The sequence below is a fragment of the Stegodyphus dumicola genome, chromosome 2, assembly GCF_044657685.1.
Source record: "Stegodyphus dumicola isolate Sdum_Otavi_A_Nest chromosome 2, ASM4465768v1".
Taxonomy (NCBI): Eukaryota; Metazoa; Arthropoda; class Arachnida; order Araneae; family Eresidae; genus Stegodyphus; species Stegodyphus dumicola.
This window is the reverse complement of record NC_140769.1, coordinates 241,403,569-241,422,542: the sequence shown is the minus strand read 5'-3', so window position 1 is coordinate 241,422,542 and position 18,974 is coordinate 241,403,569. Positions and strand designations below refer to the sequence as shown.

Sequence of the window (18,974 nt, the reverse complement as noted above, 5' to 3'; positions counted from 1 at the left end):
GTAATATAATAGATAATGTAGAGGTGAAAAGTTTTTGGATATTTTATTTATTTTATACGGGGAAATGTTCATATTTGGAAAGGGTATATACTTTTTCGTGATCAGGTAATTTCATATATGTTCTTTTTATCGGGTTTAAAGATTCAGAAAATTGTTATGCATTTTTGTGAAATTTTTCTAATTTATGAGAAAAAAGCAGTGTACATGGATATAGTGAAGAGTGTGCGCAATGCCATTTTTGTGCAATTCTGGGATGTTTTTTTAAGTAAAAATAAGTCGATGTGTACATGGTTTAGTGATATTTTAATTAAATGATAGTTATTTTGTGAATTTTATGTTTGTAGGAATTTGGTATACGTTTTAGTTGAAGGACATTTTATTTATTTTATACGTGGAAATGTTCATATTTGGAAAGGATATATACTTTTTCGCGATCAGGTAATTTCATATATTTCTTTTTACCGGGTTTAAAGATTCAAAAAATTGTGATGTATTTTTGTGAATTTTTTCTAATTTATGAGAAAAAAGCAGTGTACATGGATATAGTGAACAGTGTGCGCAATGCCATTTTTGTGCAATTCTGGGATTTTTTTTAAGTAAAAATAAGTCGACGTGTACATGGTTTATGTGTATGTGTTATTTTGAAAAACACGTAAGGAGTATGGTATTGTGCACTTTTTCCCAATTTTGCAGTGAATATTTGTCATGATGAAGCAGTTTTGTTAGATAAAATTTCTAGCATAAGTGTAATTCGGCTAGTAGATTGTTGGAAGAAGTGTTCAGTAGATAAAATGAAAAGAAACATGTCTTTACTTCATGAAGACAAAATGGCGGCAGGAAAAAAAAATAAAAAAAAATAGAGGGTTGCTGTAGGAGAGTTGGTCGCAAAATTTTCGCCAAAAAATTGCCAAGTTACCGTAATGTAAAGATCAACCTCTTTGACTTTTTAAGTGAAAATAGGTCGATGTGTACACGGTTAAAGGGAGTGCGCAATGCCATTTTTGTGCAATTCTGAGATTTTTTTTATGTGAAAATAGGTCGATGTGTACATGGATACCGAGTATGTGCAATTCTTAAAAACATGTCAAGCAGTGGGCGATTCTGCACTTTCCCCAAAATAATTATCGGTTTAATCCTAGTATCCGGTGCACAAAGGATTTGGCTTCTTTTGGCGACTTTATGATGAGCAGTAAAAACGGGATATATACGATGAGTGGTAAACGGGTCATTAAAAGAATATATATAGTTATATTCTTTGAATATACTATGTATATAGTGTATAGTATATACACAGATATTCTTTGGGTCATTTTTGGTGTTGGCGATAAGTTTCAAAATCGCACCAAGGCTGCACCGTATACTAGGATTTTACCTAATTATCTTATTCTAATTACCGGTGCGGCTCTAGTGTAGAATTGGATGCCCCTTCGATTAGCGACAATTTTTTGTAAAATTTTGGCGATGAAATCTCATTTCTGGTTACTATGATAGTTTACTTTAGCCTCCTGATTTTTTTAAAATAAAAATACCGTAATTTCCGGAAGAAAGGCCGCATCAGCGTAAACGCCGCACTCAAGAAAAATGGCGGGAAAAAAATTAAAATTACACAGAATTGCCGCAATAGATTAAATTGCGCGTGACGTCGTCGTGGGCCGTATAGATGCAAAAACTCAACCTAAGTCCTGATATATGACATACCAGTTAAGAAAAATGCATGAAATGAAACCATAACTCAAAAATAAATTAAAGGTAAGAAATGTATAGCTTCTGTGCCGTTTAGAGACATTTTCAAAAATTTTCTGCTCCCTTCTTACTTGAAAACTATTCAACAAGTACTTGTACCCAAACTGATGGGATCTGTATTTGGCAGAATGCCAAGAAAAATCCATTCATGCTGAAGGGGAAATACATCAGAGTTCGTTATCGTCGTGGAGTCGTGTCTGCCTTTGAAAAAAATTGCAGAAAAGGCAGGGGTGGGGAGAGGATGGGTCCTGGAAGATTCATCGAATAGCAGAGAAGAGAGACTATTCAAACTGATGAAAATGTTGATTTGAAAGGGGGGAAGAATGTTATTGTTCCGAGATCTCATTTAGGGTGAATAAGGCATGTAGATCCGTTCAAGGGAAAGAATGTAAACAAAATAACGTTCGCAAAAGGCAACTGAGTGGTCTTTTGTGTGGGAATAGCACCAGTCTATGCACAATGACAAGGCCATCCAAACTATGTACAATGACCATCCTAGGAAATATTTTATTTTTAGTGCACCTAAACGCCGCACCCATTGAAAATTTAAGTTTTAAACACGTAAACGCCGCGGTGTTTCTTCCGGAAATTACGGTAGATTGATGTGTACATGGTCAAATTTAAAGCAAGGCGCAATGCCTTGTTTGTGCAATTCTGGGATGGTTTTTTAAGTGAAAACAGATCGACGTGTACATGGACATAGAGTTTATGCAATTCTTTGACTTCTTATTTTGGTTTTGTGTAGCGGCCATCTTGAAATTGTGTCTTCCTGGCGCCAATCTTGGCGTCAAAAAAGAATCGCCAAAAAACAAGAGGCACCCAATTGTAAACTTTTACCACAGGGGTAATTAATTTATTTAGAAAATAATAAGCAAATTCAAAACATCTACTGACAAAGTCATGTCATCATTAGCACAAAGATATATCGTCAAAGTTATCTACATATCAAAAATAAACTTAAGAAAATAGAAGTTATCTTGAATAAAAATAAGTTACCTTGAAGGTAACGTTGATAAAGGTTTAACTATCACAAAACCCAAGGCAAAGTTATCTACATATCGAAAGAAAATATAACTTTCCTTATCGTAGTTAACATCTGAGCTAGCAACCTGAAGCCTCTTCCCAATGTTTGGCACCTAATACAATTTCAGGAACCTTGCCGAGTGCCAGCTATCTGAGTATCCCCGTATTATGTTTTGGACACTATTTCACTTAGGAGGGCGTTGCACATAAACAAAAATAACACACACACACCAAAAAAAAAAAAAAAAAAAAAAAAATCACCAATTTTTGCCAAGGTATACCCTGAAGTATATTTTCAATTCTTAGTTTATGGCTTTCTAAATCTATATGCAAACAGGATGTATGTTACATAATTACTGTTAATTTACAGCTTAAAGATATAAGCAAGTGTATACTAGCAAGTCATCCAGTATGCAAAACAGCAAATTAAACTCATGAAAATACAATTCTGACATTCAGTTTATCTTTAATAATTGGAGAAGGTTTTTCTAGGCAGAGCCACCTCAAATAAATAAATCTGTTTTGTCAATTATCTCAATAAAAACTGAGGAAAAATTCAAATACTAAGTATATAAGAGTTACACATAATGCTAAAAATCATTATAACTTTATTAAAGTTAATAAATTTACATGTATTTACTACCAAAATGTTGCCATGCGAATTGCCTTATAAATACTTAATAATAATTTCAGAATGGTAAGCACACTTATAAAATTATAACATTATAGTCAAGCATAAAATGTATATTATAGTTTATTTGATAGGTTAGAGTTTACATTAATTTCATATATTTACAGCATACTTAAGAGCAAAACAGATGATAATTTGATATCTTGAATTTGTTAATATTGAAAGATATGTATAAAATATACAAATTACTTAAAACACAATTTCTTTTTAAAAAAATAATTTGTAACAGTAGTTACTTGAGGTTCTGGACACTCAATCTGCATTTTATCTTCAACAAAATGTGTCATTGTTAAAAGATCATATTTACAATAATGATCATTTAATACTTGAATGAGACATTGGCAGAAATATGCACCTTTTTCAGTATGTCGATATGATTCGTGATATGGAAGTGTTGACTGAAGAAGCAATATATCAGTAAACGCTGATTCATTATATAAACTAGTCTCAGTGATTTTCTTCCCAACTGAAATTTCATCTCGGCAAGCCTGGATAAAGAATACTTTGGGTTTCCCAACCAAATCTTCACTTTTATTAAACATAGCCAAAATTTCATTTAATAAAATATAATTTCCATCTTTGCCATAGATAGCATCTAAATTTTTGTCATTACCTCCATGGCTCAAGATAATAACAATACATGAATTTTGATTTTTAAAATCAGATTCCGAGAATTCCTGTAATATAGAAAACATTTCTTCCGCTGTTTTATTCTGACGGCAAATCACTTTATAACCAACTTTTTGGAAAAAAAATTCAAATCCTTTTTCATCTTTATCTGATCCAGTGCGATCTTTAAAAGAATCAAACTGCATATTATTAATAATCAAACAACAACCAGCTGTATCGTGACTCATATGATAAGTATCATCTTTATGATTTAATCGTATTACATAATTATTCAATGCGCCCTTTTCCAAATTTACTGCTACGTGATTATAACCAGCATCTCTAAGAACTGAGAGGAACTTATAGAAAGCTTTGGGTCCACGAGTTGGAAGCTCTTCAAACAATTTAGCGTCCCCTTCATATACATCTTTTAGCATAGAAGATGTAAATAATTTAGATTCAATCAGTGATTCTCTTAGGCGAAATTTATCAACATTATGTTCAAGATAACTTCTATTTTTCTCTAAAATTTTTCTGTGCTCAGGATTCATGGTTATGAATTATTAGCTTTCATTTTACACACTGCTGATTCTTATTTCAGAAAGAAAAATAGTATCGAAAGTAGCATCATAAATTGATACACATTACTACAAAGTTCTACCACTTTTTCTCATATTCATATCAAAACAACACTCGCACACAGGAAATTAACACGAAATGTCTACACGTCCGACGTCCACTCATGCGTGTACGCAACGCCAACTTATACTCTAGGCAGGGGCGTAGCTAGAGGGAGGCAAGGGGGGCATCTCTTCCCGGGCGAAGAATCCAAGGGGCGCCAAACTGATGTTACGACATTTTAGAATTAAATGTTTTCCATCCTTGGCAAGCAATAGGGGCGCGAAATCTTCAGTTGTCCCTGGGCGCTGAAAACCCTAGCTACGACTCTGACTCTAGGTCTGCCAATGATTAAAAATTACGGAGTGCCTATGGTTCAAAACTATATACCTCCTCATCAGAATTACGTAAATGCGAGCAGAAATATGAAAATCTAGGCCTGCCTTTAGTGTGAAAATATTCTTTTGTGGTTTCGGTGGCCTCTGTGATATTCCTCTTGACCGCTAGATGGCGCTATGCTTCTGCTACACATCGCGATGTTTACAATGAGCGAAAATGTACCAAAAAAGAATTTTGTCTTGTTATATGCAAAGTTTAAAACGATTAATCCGTAGTAGTCAGAAATTGTTGCTCTCTTTTTAATAAAAATATTTTTAAGTAGAAGGAAAGAATGAAATTTTAAGCTAACCCACTTTTTACTTCCTTGTACGGAAGTATTGTAATCGCGAAAATCGTGTTATGTAAACTATCTACAAATAAATTCAAACCCTTAGAAATTGCCACAAAATGGCCATTAAAAGAGCCCTCTGACTTCTCCGCTTCACCCCCTTCTTTGAGGTGTTTATCGAATCCCTAAAAAAAAACCCCTATTCCTTGAAGCCCAACACCAGCTACTTCATCTTCTACATAGAGTATACATTTCAGCACACAATCATCATAATCATAATAATATTAATATAACACTCACGGGCTATCTGCACAAAGGGTGGAATGCCATCGTGGAAAACTTTCTAAGGGAAACTGACTCATATTTACGTTACGTCCTAACTGTGGCAACTATTATTATAACATGTTTTCAGTTCTAACAATCAGTGTTGACATTTTCTATTACAAACCCCAATGGCTTAAATATTTTTTTTCCCTTAAACTCAATTTTAAAATGTATGCTTACGGAATTTGCCTATATATTGTGTTGCCCAATACCTGTTCAAATTCTAAAAATTTTACTGCCCCTGAATTCTGCCAAACAGGTTGCACCAGCCCTGAGGCGCCATTTTCAAGCCCTACCCCACCTTTTTTTTTTAAATTTTTGACATCACGGAAATATCGAATTGTTTTACCTGACAAATAGAAGTATGTGATTTCGAATGAATCATGGATGTGTAAGATCCGTTAGTGTGTTCTTGATGGTAACAGGTAGTTTGGCGACATTTTGGTAAGGCGATAAAGATTACTAGCTAGGACTTTAGCAATAATCTGAGAAGTACACAGTTCGAATCACAGATTATTTTGTCTCAGAGAAAGGAGAGATCATGAGACATGTAATTTGACATTTTCCGGAAAATTCCAATCGGGATTTTAGCTAATAAGCACTTAGAAACAATTTTGCTGCTAAAGTGCAGAATCGTCCACTTATTTGTTTGGCGCTTTTTAGAAGAGTAAGAAGAATTGGATTTTTGTCAATTTTCTTTGACTTTTTAAGTGAAAATAGGTCGATGTGTACATAGAAGTCAAGAGTGTGCGCAATGCCATTTTTGTGCAATTCTGGGATGTTTATTAAAGAGAAAATAGGTCGACGTGTACAGGGATACCGTTTATGTGCAATTCTTAAAAACGCGGCAAGCAGGCACTCTCAATTTCGCACCTAATCTTCGTCGTAATTAAGCATTTTTTTTTCCATAAAAGTTCTAGTATAAGCGTAATTCGGCTAGCAGATTGTTGGAAAAAATATTGAGTTAAAAAAAAAAAAAAAAAAAAATGCCTCTACTTCGTGAAAACAAAATGGCGTCCAAAACAAAACTAGTAGGTTGCTGTAACAGGGTTGGTCGCCAAACTTTCGCCAAAAAATCGCCAAGTTACCATAATGTAAAGATTTAATGGTGATTTTTCTTAATTTCTTATGACTGAAACTTAAACGAAATCTTGAATGAATGGATACCGTTTATTGGCATACATATTCAGTTGTTACGTTTGAAGAAACAGAAGACAAACAATTTAGTAGCCGTATTGAACATAAAAAAGTATGATCACAGGCGCAGCAAGTAAAACAAACTGGGTTGTTCACAAAACTTATCCCAATCATAAGGTAGTGTACAAAAAATTATATGTCTTCCAACACAGTGATTTTAATAAAAAATAAATAAATAATAAAAAATCTGAAAGGTTTCACATTTTAAATTATGTCCAAAGGGGTGTTTTTTAAACATTTTGTGTGTTACCTTTATTTATTAAATATCATGTTCTTTGCACTTGAACCATAAAATTCGGTTCAAGAGCAATATCGCAAAATAATTTTAAAATGAACATATCTTTAGAATTTCCTATACACAGTCTCGCACGCTGGAGATAAAAATGTTTTTTTCTTTACAATGTTGCCATTGCTCGCTTTGAAATCATTGTTTGTTAATCAAAAATTCATTCAAGTTTTACAAAATATGAAATTGATAATAAAACAAATTCCAAATTTAGGCATCCAGATGCCCATATTCGCAGGAGGATTAAACTACTCAAAATTTGATGACTCTAGGTACCGCTGTTTTAGCATAATGTGAGAAACATACATACATTTATGCAGATTCTTCATCATTCATTTTCTTTAAATATAATACAGGGCAACAATTTGAAAAGTATTTAAAAGGGCAATATTTGGTGGCAACAGTTTGAAAAGTGAAACAACGCTTGTACTTAATCAACGCAAAATGCAAAACGAAATTAATAGTCCTTCTGGGAAAATTGCCGCTTTGAACTAAAAAAACACCTCCAGATATGCAGATAAATTCAGATTAAGGAATTAGAATTGCATTGCATTTGTGAGCATAAATATTATGAAACATTCTCGAGATTTCCGTGCAGAATCAAAGTTAACAAACAGATTAATACATGTTTTATGCATATATATTTCAAATTCATTTAATACATATATATTTCAAATTATTAAAATAACTTACTTGCACAATCGTTTGATTGCTTAAAAAATTAATAAATTAAAGTTTATCTATAAAGAAATAAAAATAACGTCATAATTATGAAAATACTTCATTGTTTTTATGAAAAATTAAAATACTATACTAAATTACTGGACTTTATGACATAAAATGTCTTTGTAACTGTGTTAGTAAGTTTTATTTGATAAAAGCCAAACTACTTTTATTTATTTGTTGTATATGAAATTTTTTTGGTTTATTTAACACAATTATCAGAATTCTCACTTAAGTTTCTATAAATGGTTTCGTGAAATAAAGAAAACTTGTCATAAGCATTTTATTGTTTTCAAATTTCTGCGTTTAGCAAAGCAAAAATTGTATTTTAATACGTGTGAACATTTTTGGTGATGTTAACACAAATGTGTTTAAAAGTACAGGGAAGGTTAAAAAAATGGCAGATAGCTGAGTATATAAAGAATGCAGTTTATGGTAGAAAAACCAAAGGAATAGAAGAAAATTCTAGTCTAAAATTATAAGAACGCATTATTCGTTACCAGCTTGAATATCGGAACTCCGTATATAATATTACGTAAAATTTAGAAGGAAAAGCATGCGGTTGATCTTTAAATACACTCACGTTTGTGAAAATTGCAACACCATGAAGGACTTACGCGAGTGAGCTGAAATTTTCAGGAAATGCAAAGTAGCGCATGATATGCAAATGATTAGAATTGCAAATCCGTAGCGCATGCATATGCTGAGCAGCGCCCTCTGAACGGCTGATGGATCCGAATAAATAGACGGCTGTAGCGAGGCGTGTATGGTTATCGGTGGTTATCTGCTAGTGGTAAACGTTAACTCAATCTGTACTTATGCCTCGTCGACGAAAGAGAGCGAGATTTGAACAACTTACAGAGTTTGAACGAGGGAGAATCATCGGCCTTCGTGAAGCTGGATTGTCGTATCGTGCAGTAGCCTATCGTGTGCAGCGTAACAGCAGCACAGTGATGCGCGTTTGGAAGCAGTGGACGGACGAGTGTCGGACAACTCGGAAATCCGGGAGTGGACCCCGAAATGTGACGTCAGCTCGCGATGATAGACACCTGGTCCGCATGGCGCGGACGGACCGTACAGCTTCCTCTAGACAATTGGCAGCACTGTGGTCAATAGCTACAGGTGTTTCATTGTGTGCTTCATCAATTCGTAGACGTCTGCTGCAGTGTGGACTGCGCGCACGGACTCCTTTATACAGGATCCCCCTAACGCACGACCATCGCCGCCTGCGGCTACAATGGGCCAATCAGCATAGAGACTGGCGTGCTGATTGGCAGCATGTCGTGTTTTCTGACGAATCCCGCTTTAATTTGTGGTACCATGATGGCCGCATTCGTGTCAGACGCTATGCCGGTGAACGCCACCTTCCGGAGTGCATTATCGAACGCCACAGTGGACGAACACCCGGAGTTATGGTCTGGGGCGCCATAGCATATCATAGACGATCTCAGTTGCTACGAATTGTGGGCAATCTGAACAGCAACCGGTCTATCCGTGAAGTTCTACAGCCCGAAGCTGTTCCCTTCCTTCAAAGCTTGCCAGGCGCTGTATTTCAACAGGACAATGCCCGCCCTCATACTGCTCGGATTGTTAAATCCTTCTTTGCAGCGCAGCAGGTACAGCTTCTTCCTTGGCCTGCGTGTTCCCCGGATATGTCGCCAATTGAACATGTGTGGGATGTCATTGGTCGGCGTCTTGCTCGTGATCCTCGTCCTCTTGCGTCTGCAGACGAACTTTGGGTACGCGTACAAACGGTATGGAATGCTCTTCCTCAGTCAGACATTCAAACTTTGTTTGACTCCATGCCACGTCGTGTAGCAGCACTTATTGCGGCGCTTGGTGGCCACACAAAATACTGATTCTGATCTCTTGTTCTTGTTTGTTTGCTTTGAACATTTAATCATTTATTTGTACCACTACCACTCAACTGTGTATTAAATTGCATTCAATTATGACGATTCCTTCTTGGTGTTGCAATTTTCACAAACGTGAGTGTACATGTAAGGTGATTTAGGTACTTTAATGACAGTTATGACAATAAAGATCGCTAGTTTATATTCTGAAGATAATCATCACCATTCTAAAAATTTCGTGGTAACTATTTGATAGTCTTCGCCCAATACAGTTTTATGTGTTAAGATATATATTTGCAATTACTTTTGTAATAAAATATGTTCCATAATTTAATTTACTTTGAACTATTTTAATGTTTACATTATGAATTTCATATTTTTAAAAAAAGATTCCATAATTGCGAATTCAGAGATAAGGGAACTTATTATTCTATATTTTAATTTCTTTTAAAGTTGATTAATTATTTTATATGATGTTGGAGTTTTGGGGGATTGTAAAAAACATTGTTCTGTGATGATGTGGTTTTGGGGGGAAAGATAAAAACCAATTCATACTTGAGTCATGGTCGAGAAAACTGTTGCACAAGTGACGCTTAGAGCGAAAAATCGCAAATGGCTTGATGGTTAAAATACTTTTATTTTTCAGAACAATTATTCAGAAATACATTTGTACTTAAAAATGGTACAACACTAGGGGTACTAAACACCTCCACAATTTTGATATGCCTAGTTTACATTTTAGACAATGAGGAAGAAGGTGAAGCAAGAGACATGGCTTATTCAGGTGGCAGCAATCGAGAAAAAGCAATGCGTACTCACTTTCTATAACTAGAAAGTCATTGCGTTAACCCTGAGCAGAGATTTGACTAAAGATGTCGCAACATAGAGAGATTGCAGGGAAAGAGTGACATGACTTGCGGCAGAGTAACACAAAATGATGCACAGTATATCTTTGAAGTGGGGATGAGTTTAATTTAAATTAATGAATTTAAAGGTCTCTTGACAATTGATTCCAATTAAGTTTAATAATTTTGTTCATATTTTATACTTTATAATATATTTTCTTCCTTCCTTCCGCATGCCTTCATGATGTAACTGGAAACATGCTTGAAGCGTATTTGGAAAGTCCAGAGTTCGAATCCAGGTAAGGGCATTGTGGATTTCAGTTTCCTGGCATCAAAAAATTCGAAAAGATAGTACAAGTTGTGCTCAAACTCAAAGGTGGTGGACGATAATTCATCAACACACCAAGATTTTGTGATTGGATACCCTCATCCCTTCAAAAGGAGGAGCATATAAGTTATTTTCTCGTTCTTTTTCTTACGCCTTCGCGATGTAACTGGAAGCACACTCAGTATATATTTAGGAAGTTTGGAGTTCGAATCCTGGCAAGGACATTGCACACTTTTCACGTTCCTGCATCGATATCACCTAATGACTCTACATATATTTCATTCGTGAATATGTCTACAAATGTGCATAGAATCTATTTTTTTTAGTGATTTCGCATTTTCGTACATGTTTGTTTCACCAATTTGCTACTGTCACTGCATTTTTGTTCAGAATTCTTCTAATTTGCACTAAAGCTTATTGAAGAGTTACATAAATATATTTATTCTGTAAAAGCAAATTTCTGTACATATTTGTTCTGCTATTTCAGTGAGCCCACCATTGGCTGAGCAGTTAAATCGTTGAGAACTGGAAGTTCAACCTGAGTTCGATTCCAGGCAAATAGGCTGGCTGCGTGGACGTTTCTATGCTTTTACATATATAACATGCAATCGAATCTTCCCTTAGAGAGTCATCCTTTCCCTTGCGCATATATCCTTTGCTTGCTTTCACATAATCAAATAAACCCAACCAAACCTGCTATTTCAGTAAAAGTTTTGATTGCTGCAGTTTCAGTTAATAAGCATTGTTAAACATCTTTTTGTCCTTATTTCAAAGGTCCATTTTCATTGAGATGAAATACTTAGAAAGAAAATGGAAAAATTCAATCGGAAATGTAATTAAGCACAGAAGAATCAGAAAACAAACTGCATCCTCCAAAACTATGAGTTTACCCCTAAACTTTGTTCTGCTAACAGTCATTTTAAAACATTTTAGTATGTATTTTATATCTTTGTGACAAAAATGAAGTATTTTCATTAAGTTGAATTTGTTATATGGAAAAATTCTAATGGAAATATTGTTTAAAAAAAAAAAAAAAAAAAAAAAAAGCTTAATATTTATTTGTTTACTTCATTAAACATTTCTTTCAATGTAAGTTGTTTAAGTTGCTTCGTTTTATGTTTTTAATTCTATAAACAGACACAATTTCTTGTTTAGTTACAAAGTTCCGCTGTTCAAGTCCTATAATTGCTGTGTCGAGAATACCGACTAATTTGTCAATCGAAATTTTTTCGTTTTCAATAACCTCTGTGTCACTTTCTTCACTATCGGAAGCGAATTATAATGATGAGGAATTTGATTTAAATCATATCAAAGATGAAGTACATCGAGATAAAATACTACATTTAGTAAGGAATTATAAGCCAAATAAAATAAAAACATCTGCCCTGAAGATAAGGATAGTGCTGACAGATCAACTTCCAATTCATTGCGCGTCGTGGCGTTTCCCCCCCCCACCCTGTGAAATTGATAAACAGATTTCAGAATGGTTAGAGAAACAAAAGATATGCCTTTATCCATTTTTTGCAGCAATTCCACTTTTTGTTTGATGGACATCGAAATATACTTTCGTTTTGTAGATCCTTTGGGAGCTCCAGCATCGGAAATTCTATTTGACATAATCGAAAGTTCAAGCTTACTTTTATAAAATTGCTCTAACAGTCTGCAAAAAATAATAAACCGGATCCAATTCGAAGATTAAGGAACAACGCAATCTGCAACATTAACTGAAATAGATAATTAGATAATTTTAGCTTATACATTAACTGAAATAGATATTTAGATAATTTTAGCTTTGTTATACATGAAACGCGCATGCGTAAACGTATTTTGCGCATGCGCACACCCATATGTGCAGCCATAAAAGTATTACGCGCATGCGCAGAAAGTTTGTAGCTTTGATGTCTGGATTATAGATCATTCTGGATTATGGGTTTCCGAATTAACGACTTTTTACTGTATCTATTTCAGACATAAAACCAACATATTTTTATAAAACTATTGAAATATAAGAGAGTAAAACATCTTATACGATTATAAAATCCCACTGACCATGAAAACTGGCATAAATCATACCGAACTTGCAATCATTCTGGCAGAAATTTGAAAGATATAATCACTGTTTATTCAGTTAGATAATCAACAGCTGCATGTTATGGATACAGCCTATAATAAACTTAAATCGCTATTCACAATTTTTCACATTGTGTTGCCGTTTTTAATTCATTTTTATATAAAGTCCCATATTGGGAACCTATAAACACAATTTTCTTGGTGGTTGGAATCTGCAATTTTGAAAATGCCTTACTGCGTGCTGTCCGTTTAGATAAGATCCCGAATTTTTATCACTTTCTGTTAATGGAAAAAGCAACAGTTTTTGTTCTGAGCCACAGTCCTGTTTATGCTTTATGTACAAGTCTTATTTGCTTAATTTAAAAAAAAAAAATATTTCAGTTAGTTGAATGCTGGATAGTTGGGGTTTTACTGTAATTGCTAAGTACAGAGGTCACTCTGAAACCTTCAAATATGCACAAGCGATGAGTGGCAGAAAAAAAATTAACGGTAGCAGATGATTTTTTATTGGCCAACACAAGTAGTTTGGTATAGAATAAAGTTAAGGCAAAAGAAAAAATGGAGTTGATGCGAGATCATTATTGTGGTATGATTTTTAAAGTGGGATTAAATCAAGAAGAATGTGTTCAACCTCTACAATTAATATTTGGAAATAAAGGTCCATCTCATGCTATCGTTTACAGAATTTCACAGAGGTTGCAACTCTTTTCAGGATGAGCACACAGGAAGGCCATTGTCAACAGTAATCCCTGATAATGTGTCTACCATATAGATGATATGTTACTTGATGATAATTGCCAAATGATAACATTGGATCCACTGCCATACATAAAATTATGAAGCATGAAGAATTGCATATAAAAAAACTAGTTTACCTTTGGGTTCCCTATAATTTAACTGAGCACCAAAAAGAGGAGCATGTCAGAATCAGTAAAGAAACCATTAAATTTCTTAAAGATCGTGGCCATGGCATTATTTCTAAAATCCTAATTGGTGATGAAACCTACATACTATTTTTTGATGCTCCAACATATCAAGAAAGTAAAGTATGGGTGTATGAAGATGATCCCACCCCCACAATGGTGAAAAGACAGCATGCCATGAAAAAAGGTATTGTATGCTATTTTCTTCAGAAACACAGAACTAATCAAAGCTATCAAGCTGGAAAGACAGAAGACAGTCATAGCTAACTGATACACAACTGTCTTTCAGTAATTCTTCAAGAAGTGAATGTTAGAGGACTTATGCTCCACCATGTCAATGCATCTTCTCATTCAGCAAGACTGACAGTTGAGTTTTCTGAACAAAAACACATCAAAATGATAGAACATCTAACCTGTTCTCCGGATCTAGGTATGTGCGAGTTTTGGCTATTTTTGAACTTAAAAACAAAATTAAGCGGAAATTGTTTTCATTCCGAAAATGAGATTGACCCTCATACAGGGTTAGTACACATTTCTGCACATGGAAATTAAGTACTTTTAAGGACCATTAATAGAAACAAATTAAGGACCTATCAGCAAATGGGAACTGAATAAATTCAATTAAAGATATTATCTATGCCTTAACTTTATTTTTGTAATCTCATCCTAAGAATAAAATAGATCAATAAGTAGAATGCATTATTATTAAACATAATTTAATAAACATAACTATAAAACAAATTTGAGAATAAAATCAACTTTATATTCATCAAGTAGCATTAAATATTTTACACTTCTAATAATCTGGACACATTTGAAAGGAGATTAGTGACATTTTATTTACATCTTACAAACAGTTAGCTTTCTGCTGATTTTTCTTTTATGTCTCATTTGGAACTTGCTCATTCTAGAGGTTTAGTAAATAGCAGGTAGATTTTATGTCAAACGGCATACATTTTAATGATAAGCAAAATCATAATCAGCATGATTTGTAACAGAAGACTGGCTGCTGCTTGCCTACAGAAAGACCTGCTGATCAGAACAAACATGAAAGCCTGATGTAAGCACCGTTGGTGAGTTTTGAAAATTAGTTGTGGTCTGTCTAACGCAATTAGTGTCGTAGCTTTGTGTAGAACTCCTCGGGTTTTAACCCAGTTAATATATTTTAAGGTTCCAATAAGCCACTAAAGCACCAAAGGTGATAAGTTGTTTTGTATGATTTTAAGTCTTATTAGATGGAAAAAAATAAGTTTTTCATTAATTTTATATTTTTGTGCTTTATCTTGTGACCACAATAAGGATTAATGAACGGTAATAGCTCACTTTAATATGCAGAGATAACTTTTAAGGATGAGCAGTTGGTTACAAATAATTAAATTAGGTAGTTCAATACCCGTTAGTCATCATAAATTTATATGGCCACTATTAAATTATACTTATTGTTTAAAAATATTTGTTAAAAAAGCACTACTAAAATAACTAACACATTTCACAATTTAAAATATATGTAATTTATGGTATTGATTCTTAAACAATACTAGAAATGCTTTGTAGTAACAACACACAACAAAATACATATGCGTCTTTTTAATTTGACTCCTTCCCAGACATTTAGCTAATTTACACCAATCACCCTCTCTTTAACCATTTGAGTTCTAGGGGCTACTGAAAAAACACTATCGAAGAATCTCAAACAGCGCAACCGCACTTTCTCTAAATAAGTACGAAAAGACCAAATGGCGTGATAGCGCTTTGTTTATTTTACATCAATGTGCACCTGATTTAAATCAAGTGCACTGTCAGTTGTCCACAATGTTCGAAATATACTGGGTTTTCTCGACATAAAATCTCAACAGAGCGATCACACTGCTTGGGACTCAAATGGTTAAGCATCTTTCCTAACAATTAGAATTTGTTTCAATACACAAATTAGTATTCCCACCAGTTACTATGTACTTCATCTCTTAGCTTGGCAATTTCTCGACAATGTACCTACAAGGTTTTACTTGATCTAATATAAGGTAAATAGTTAAAAATTCCTGAAAGACATGAAGCAAATTATCACTGTGTCTGAAAGTAACTACAAAGTGAGATAAAGGTTTAGTTTGGTTTGGTTTATGTGATCATGGCAAAGTTTCAAGGGCTATCTGCCTAAGGGGTGAGATACCTTCAGGAAGAACTTTCTAAAGGAAACTGGCTCATATACACGCTACACATCAGATAAAGGTTTAAATAAACCTCTTATTAAAAAGAATGTAGAATATAAAGGCATGTTTTTATGTTAACAAAATCAACTACAGCTCGTGATGTAATTAAACAGGAACAGTAAAATTCAAACTAAAAATGTGGGTTCGTAGTCCAAGACTACAAAATTTAATTTTAATCTAAGCTTTCACAGTAATGCCATTGTTGTAACAAATTAAAATATCGGCAGCTATAACGTAAAAATGAATAATTACAAATTATCAGAGCTGGCAAGAACTAATGCAGTGTGCAAGTGGAGGCTAGAAACACACTGTCTTATAGTCCAAAAACCTCATTTTAAAAACTAACTAAATGATTTGCATTCTTGTGAGGAAATGAAAAGGGGAAGTTATAGTAAAGGCTTAGAAAACTGGTTAATTTACATAAAAATAACTGTACATATCTTTGAAAAATAATTTTCTTTCTCTCCGTGTATTCTTCTTTCTTTAACATGTTTCGCCTTCACTTTAGAATTTTTTTATTTAATTAAAGATTTCTTATTCTAAAACCCTAAATGCATTTAGAATGTATAGAAAAAAAGCTACTAATTATTTTTATTTTTTTTTATTTTTGGTAATATGGACAATGACCTACTGCAGAAAGTCAATATTTCAAATTATGAGATCGTCTGTTATGCCCTCTTGAAAAAATGGAGAAAATGATTTTAATAATGAAAACATTTGTGGACTTCCCCCCCCTCGGGGTGCAAGAAAGATTAGACCCCCCACAATTGAAATTTAAGGGTAATCGTATCAAATTTGATGAAAATATGAAATATCTAGGAATTATTATTGATAGCAAATTAAGTTCTGCAGAACATTTTCAGCATATACATAGAATCACAGATAACATTATAAAATGTTATAACTTTAGTGCTGATACTTTGAATAGAAAGCGTTCCACCCTGAGAGAGATATTTAGAAATGTGATCATCCCTAAAATATTATATGGAGTCGGAGCTTGGGGCTACTGAGCAGAGGGGTTACTTAGGATTAGAATGAAATTGGACACCCTGCAGAGAGGCTGGATGCTTGCCATTATAAGAGCCTTCAGAACAATTTCGACTGAAGCTGCCTGCATCCTTGTGGGTATTCCGCCCCTCTCGATTTTATACAAATTATACTACAAAAAGTTTCTATTTGCTAATAAAATTATTACAGATACTGAAATTGGAAAAAATTACTCACAATTAAGTCCTTTCAACAAGAAAATGAGGATATTATTTACCCAATGACACGATTTGGATTATTTTATGATCTTGAGTTTCTTTCTGGTGGCGAAATAGACATTTTTACAGATGGTTCTGGAATTGATGTGGGAATGGATAGTGCTGTGATAATTTATTTTCATGGAGTGGAGATAGAAAATGTGAGAATAAAACTTAAACCAATGAATTTGGTTTATCAAGCAGAACTATACGCATTGACAGAGACTTTGAACTGCATTAATAAAAAAATTAACAGTTTGATATTTTATAAATATTTATACTGATGCTATATTCTGCACTTCAGGGACTCACCCAACCAGATCGTAAAAATTGACTAATTAATGAAATAAAAGGCTTGTTTAAAAAGGCTGAAAGAAAACATATTATTAAATTACACTAGGTGAAAGCACACAATGGAATTGTCAGAAATGAGAGAGCGGACACCCTTGCTAAAATGGCGGCACTTGGGGATGGGACCGATAATTTTGATATCCAAGAAAAAACACCATTGCTGAAATGGAAAACTTGATTTATACAGAATGGAATTTTTACTGGGAGTCGTCTAATCAGAAAAAAAGAGTTAATGAAAAATATAAAGTTAAACAAGAAGATGAATATCATAAATAATGTTGATATAAATCAGGTACTGACTAATCATGGGCATTTCCCAGCTTATTTTAAACAGTTTCATCTACAGAATAATGATAAATGCTTAATTTGTTATAAGTTTGGGGATTCCAGGCACTTCACCAATGAATGTACGCTTACCCAGAGTGCAAGAGAGAGATATGGAAAGAATTTTAAGAAAGATTTTTAAAGGAACTATTCAAATTTGAAAGATTTTGCAGAGACAATAATGAAGATTATAAATAGGAATAAAGATAGAGTTGGAATTCGACACTGCAATTTTGGACTTTATATGTTTTTCTCACCAGTCCCATTTTCTGATCATATGGCCGGCTAGGGGGATCGGTAAAATAATAATATGCTAAGAGCCGGCAGTTTTTTAATATTTAGTGACATAAATACAGTACAAAATCTAGAAATGGCAAAACTTTTACAATTAAGGACTGGCACTGGGAGTAGAATTTAAGAAGGCACTAGGCAGCAGAATTTAGGATCCAAAGAAATTGCATCAATTGGGAAAATGCCCAGCGCCAGCCCCTTTATGATGTACTGAGACATATAAGATGAATCTTCAAAATTGTCAGTTTCCAGTTTCTTTATTAATAGAAAAATTCCTTTCTATAAATGTCTGCCCATGTGATAAGATTAGAAGCATTTTTGATATTTTTCATGCTTGTCTCTAGTGGAAAGTAGAAACAAATAAAGAAAAGATAAACATGTTAAGAAAAAGACTTCTAGTATTAGAAGTAAATCATTCAAATATTATGTTTTTATTGTTCTTCCAAAAATTCTCCTAAAAGTAAGAAATTCGCAGCAAACTTTCTATAAAATACACCCATCACATGCTAATATCCTGAAGATATTTTTCACTTCGTCACACTTTTCTGGAATCTTTTAGAATCATGGGACTTCAAATCCTTCTAAACTTTCCAAATTTGCATTTTAAAATCCTAAAGAAAAATTACCCCTACCAATTCTGTAATAGCTAAAAGCCAG

At 33.8% G+C, this 18,974-nt stretch overlaps 1 protein-coding gene across 1 annotated transcript; it reads right to left on the bottom strand.

Annotated features, from left to right (window-relative positions):
* Positions 1-2,566: 2,566 nt before the first annotated feature.
* Positions 2,567-5,124, bottom strand: LOC118179813 (caspase-3-like). The gene has a single exon (XM_035348973.2). The coding sequence runs from the start codon at positions 4,615-4,617 to the stop codon at positions 3,643-3,645; it is 975 nt and encodes a 324-aa protein (XP_035204864.1). The 5' UTR covers positions 4,618-5,124; the 3' UTR covers positions 2,567-3,642.
* Positions 5,125-18,974: the final 13,850 nt, after the last annotated feature.

What these genes read in the sequence shown, in the direction of transcription:
- LOC118179813 (XM_035348973.2), bottom strand. Translation starts at nt 4,617, where the DNA reads ATGAATCCTGAGCACAGAAAAATTTTAGAGAAAAATAGAAGTTATCTT.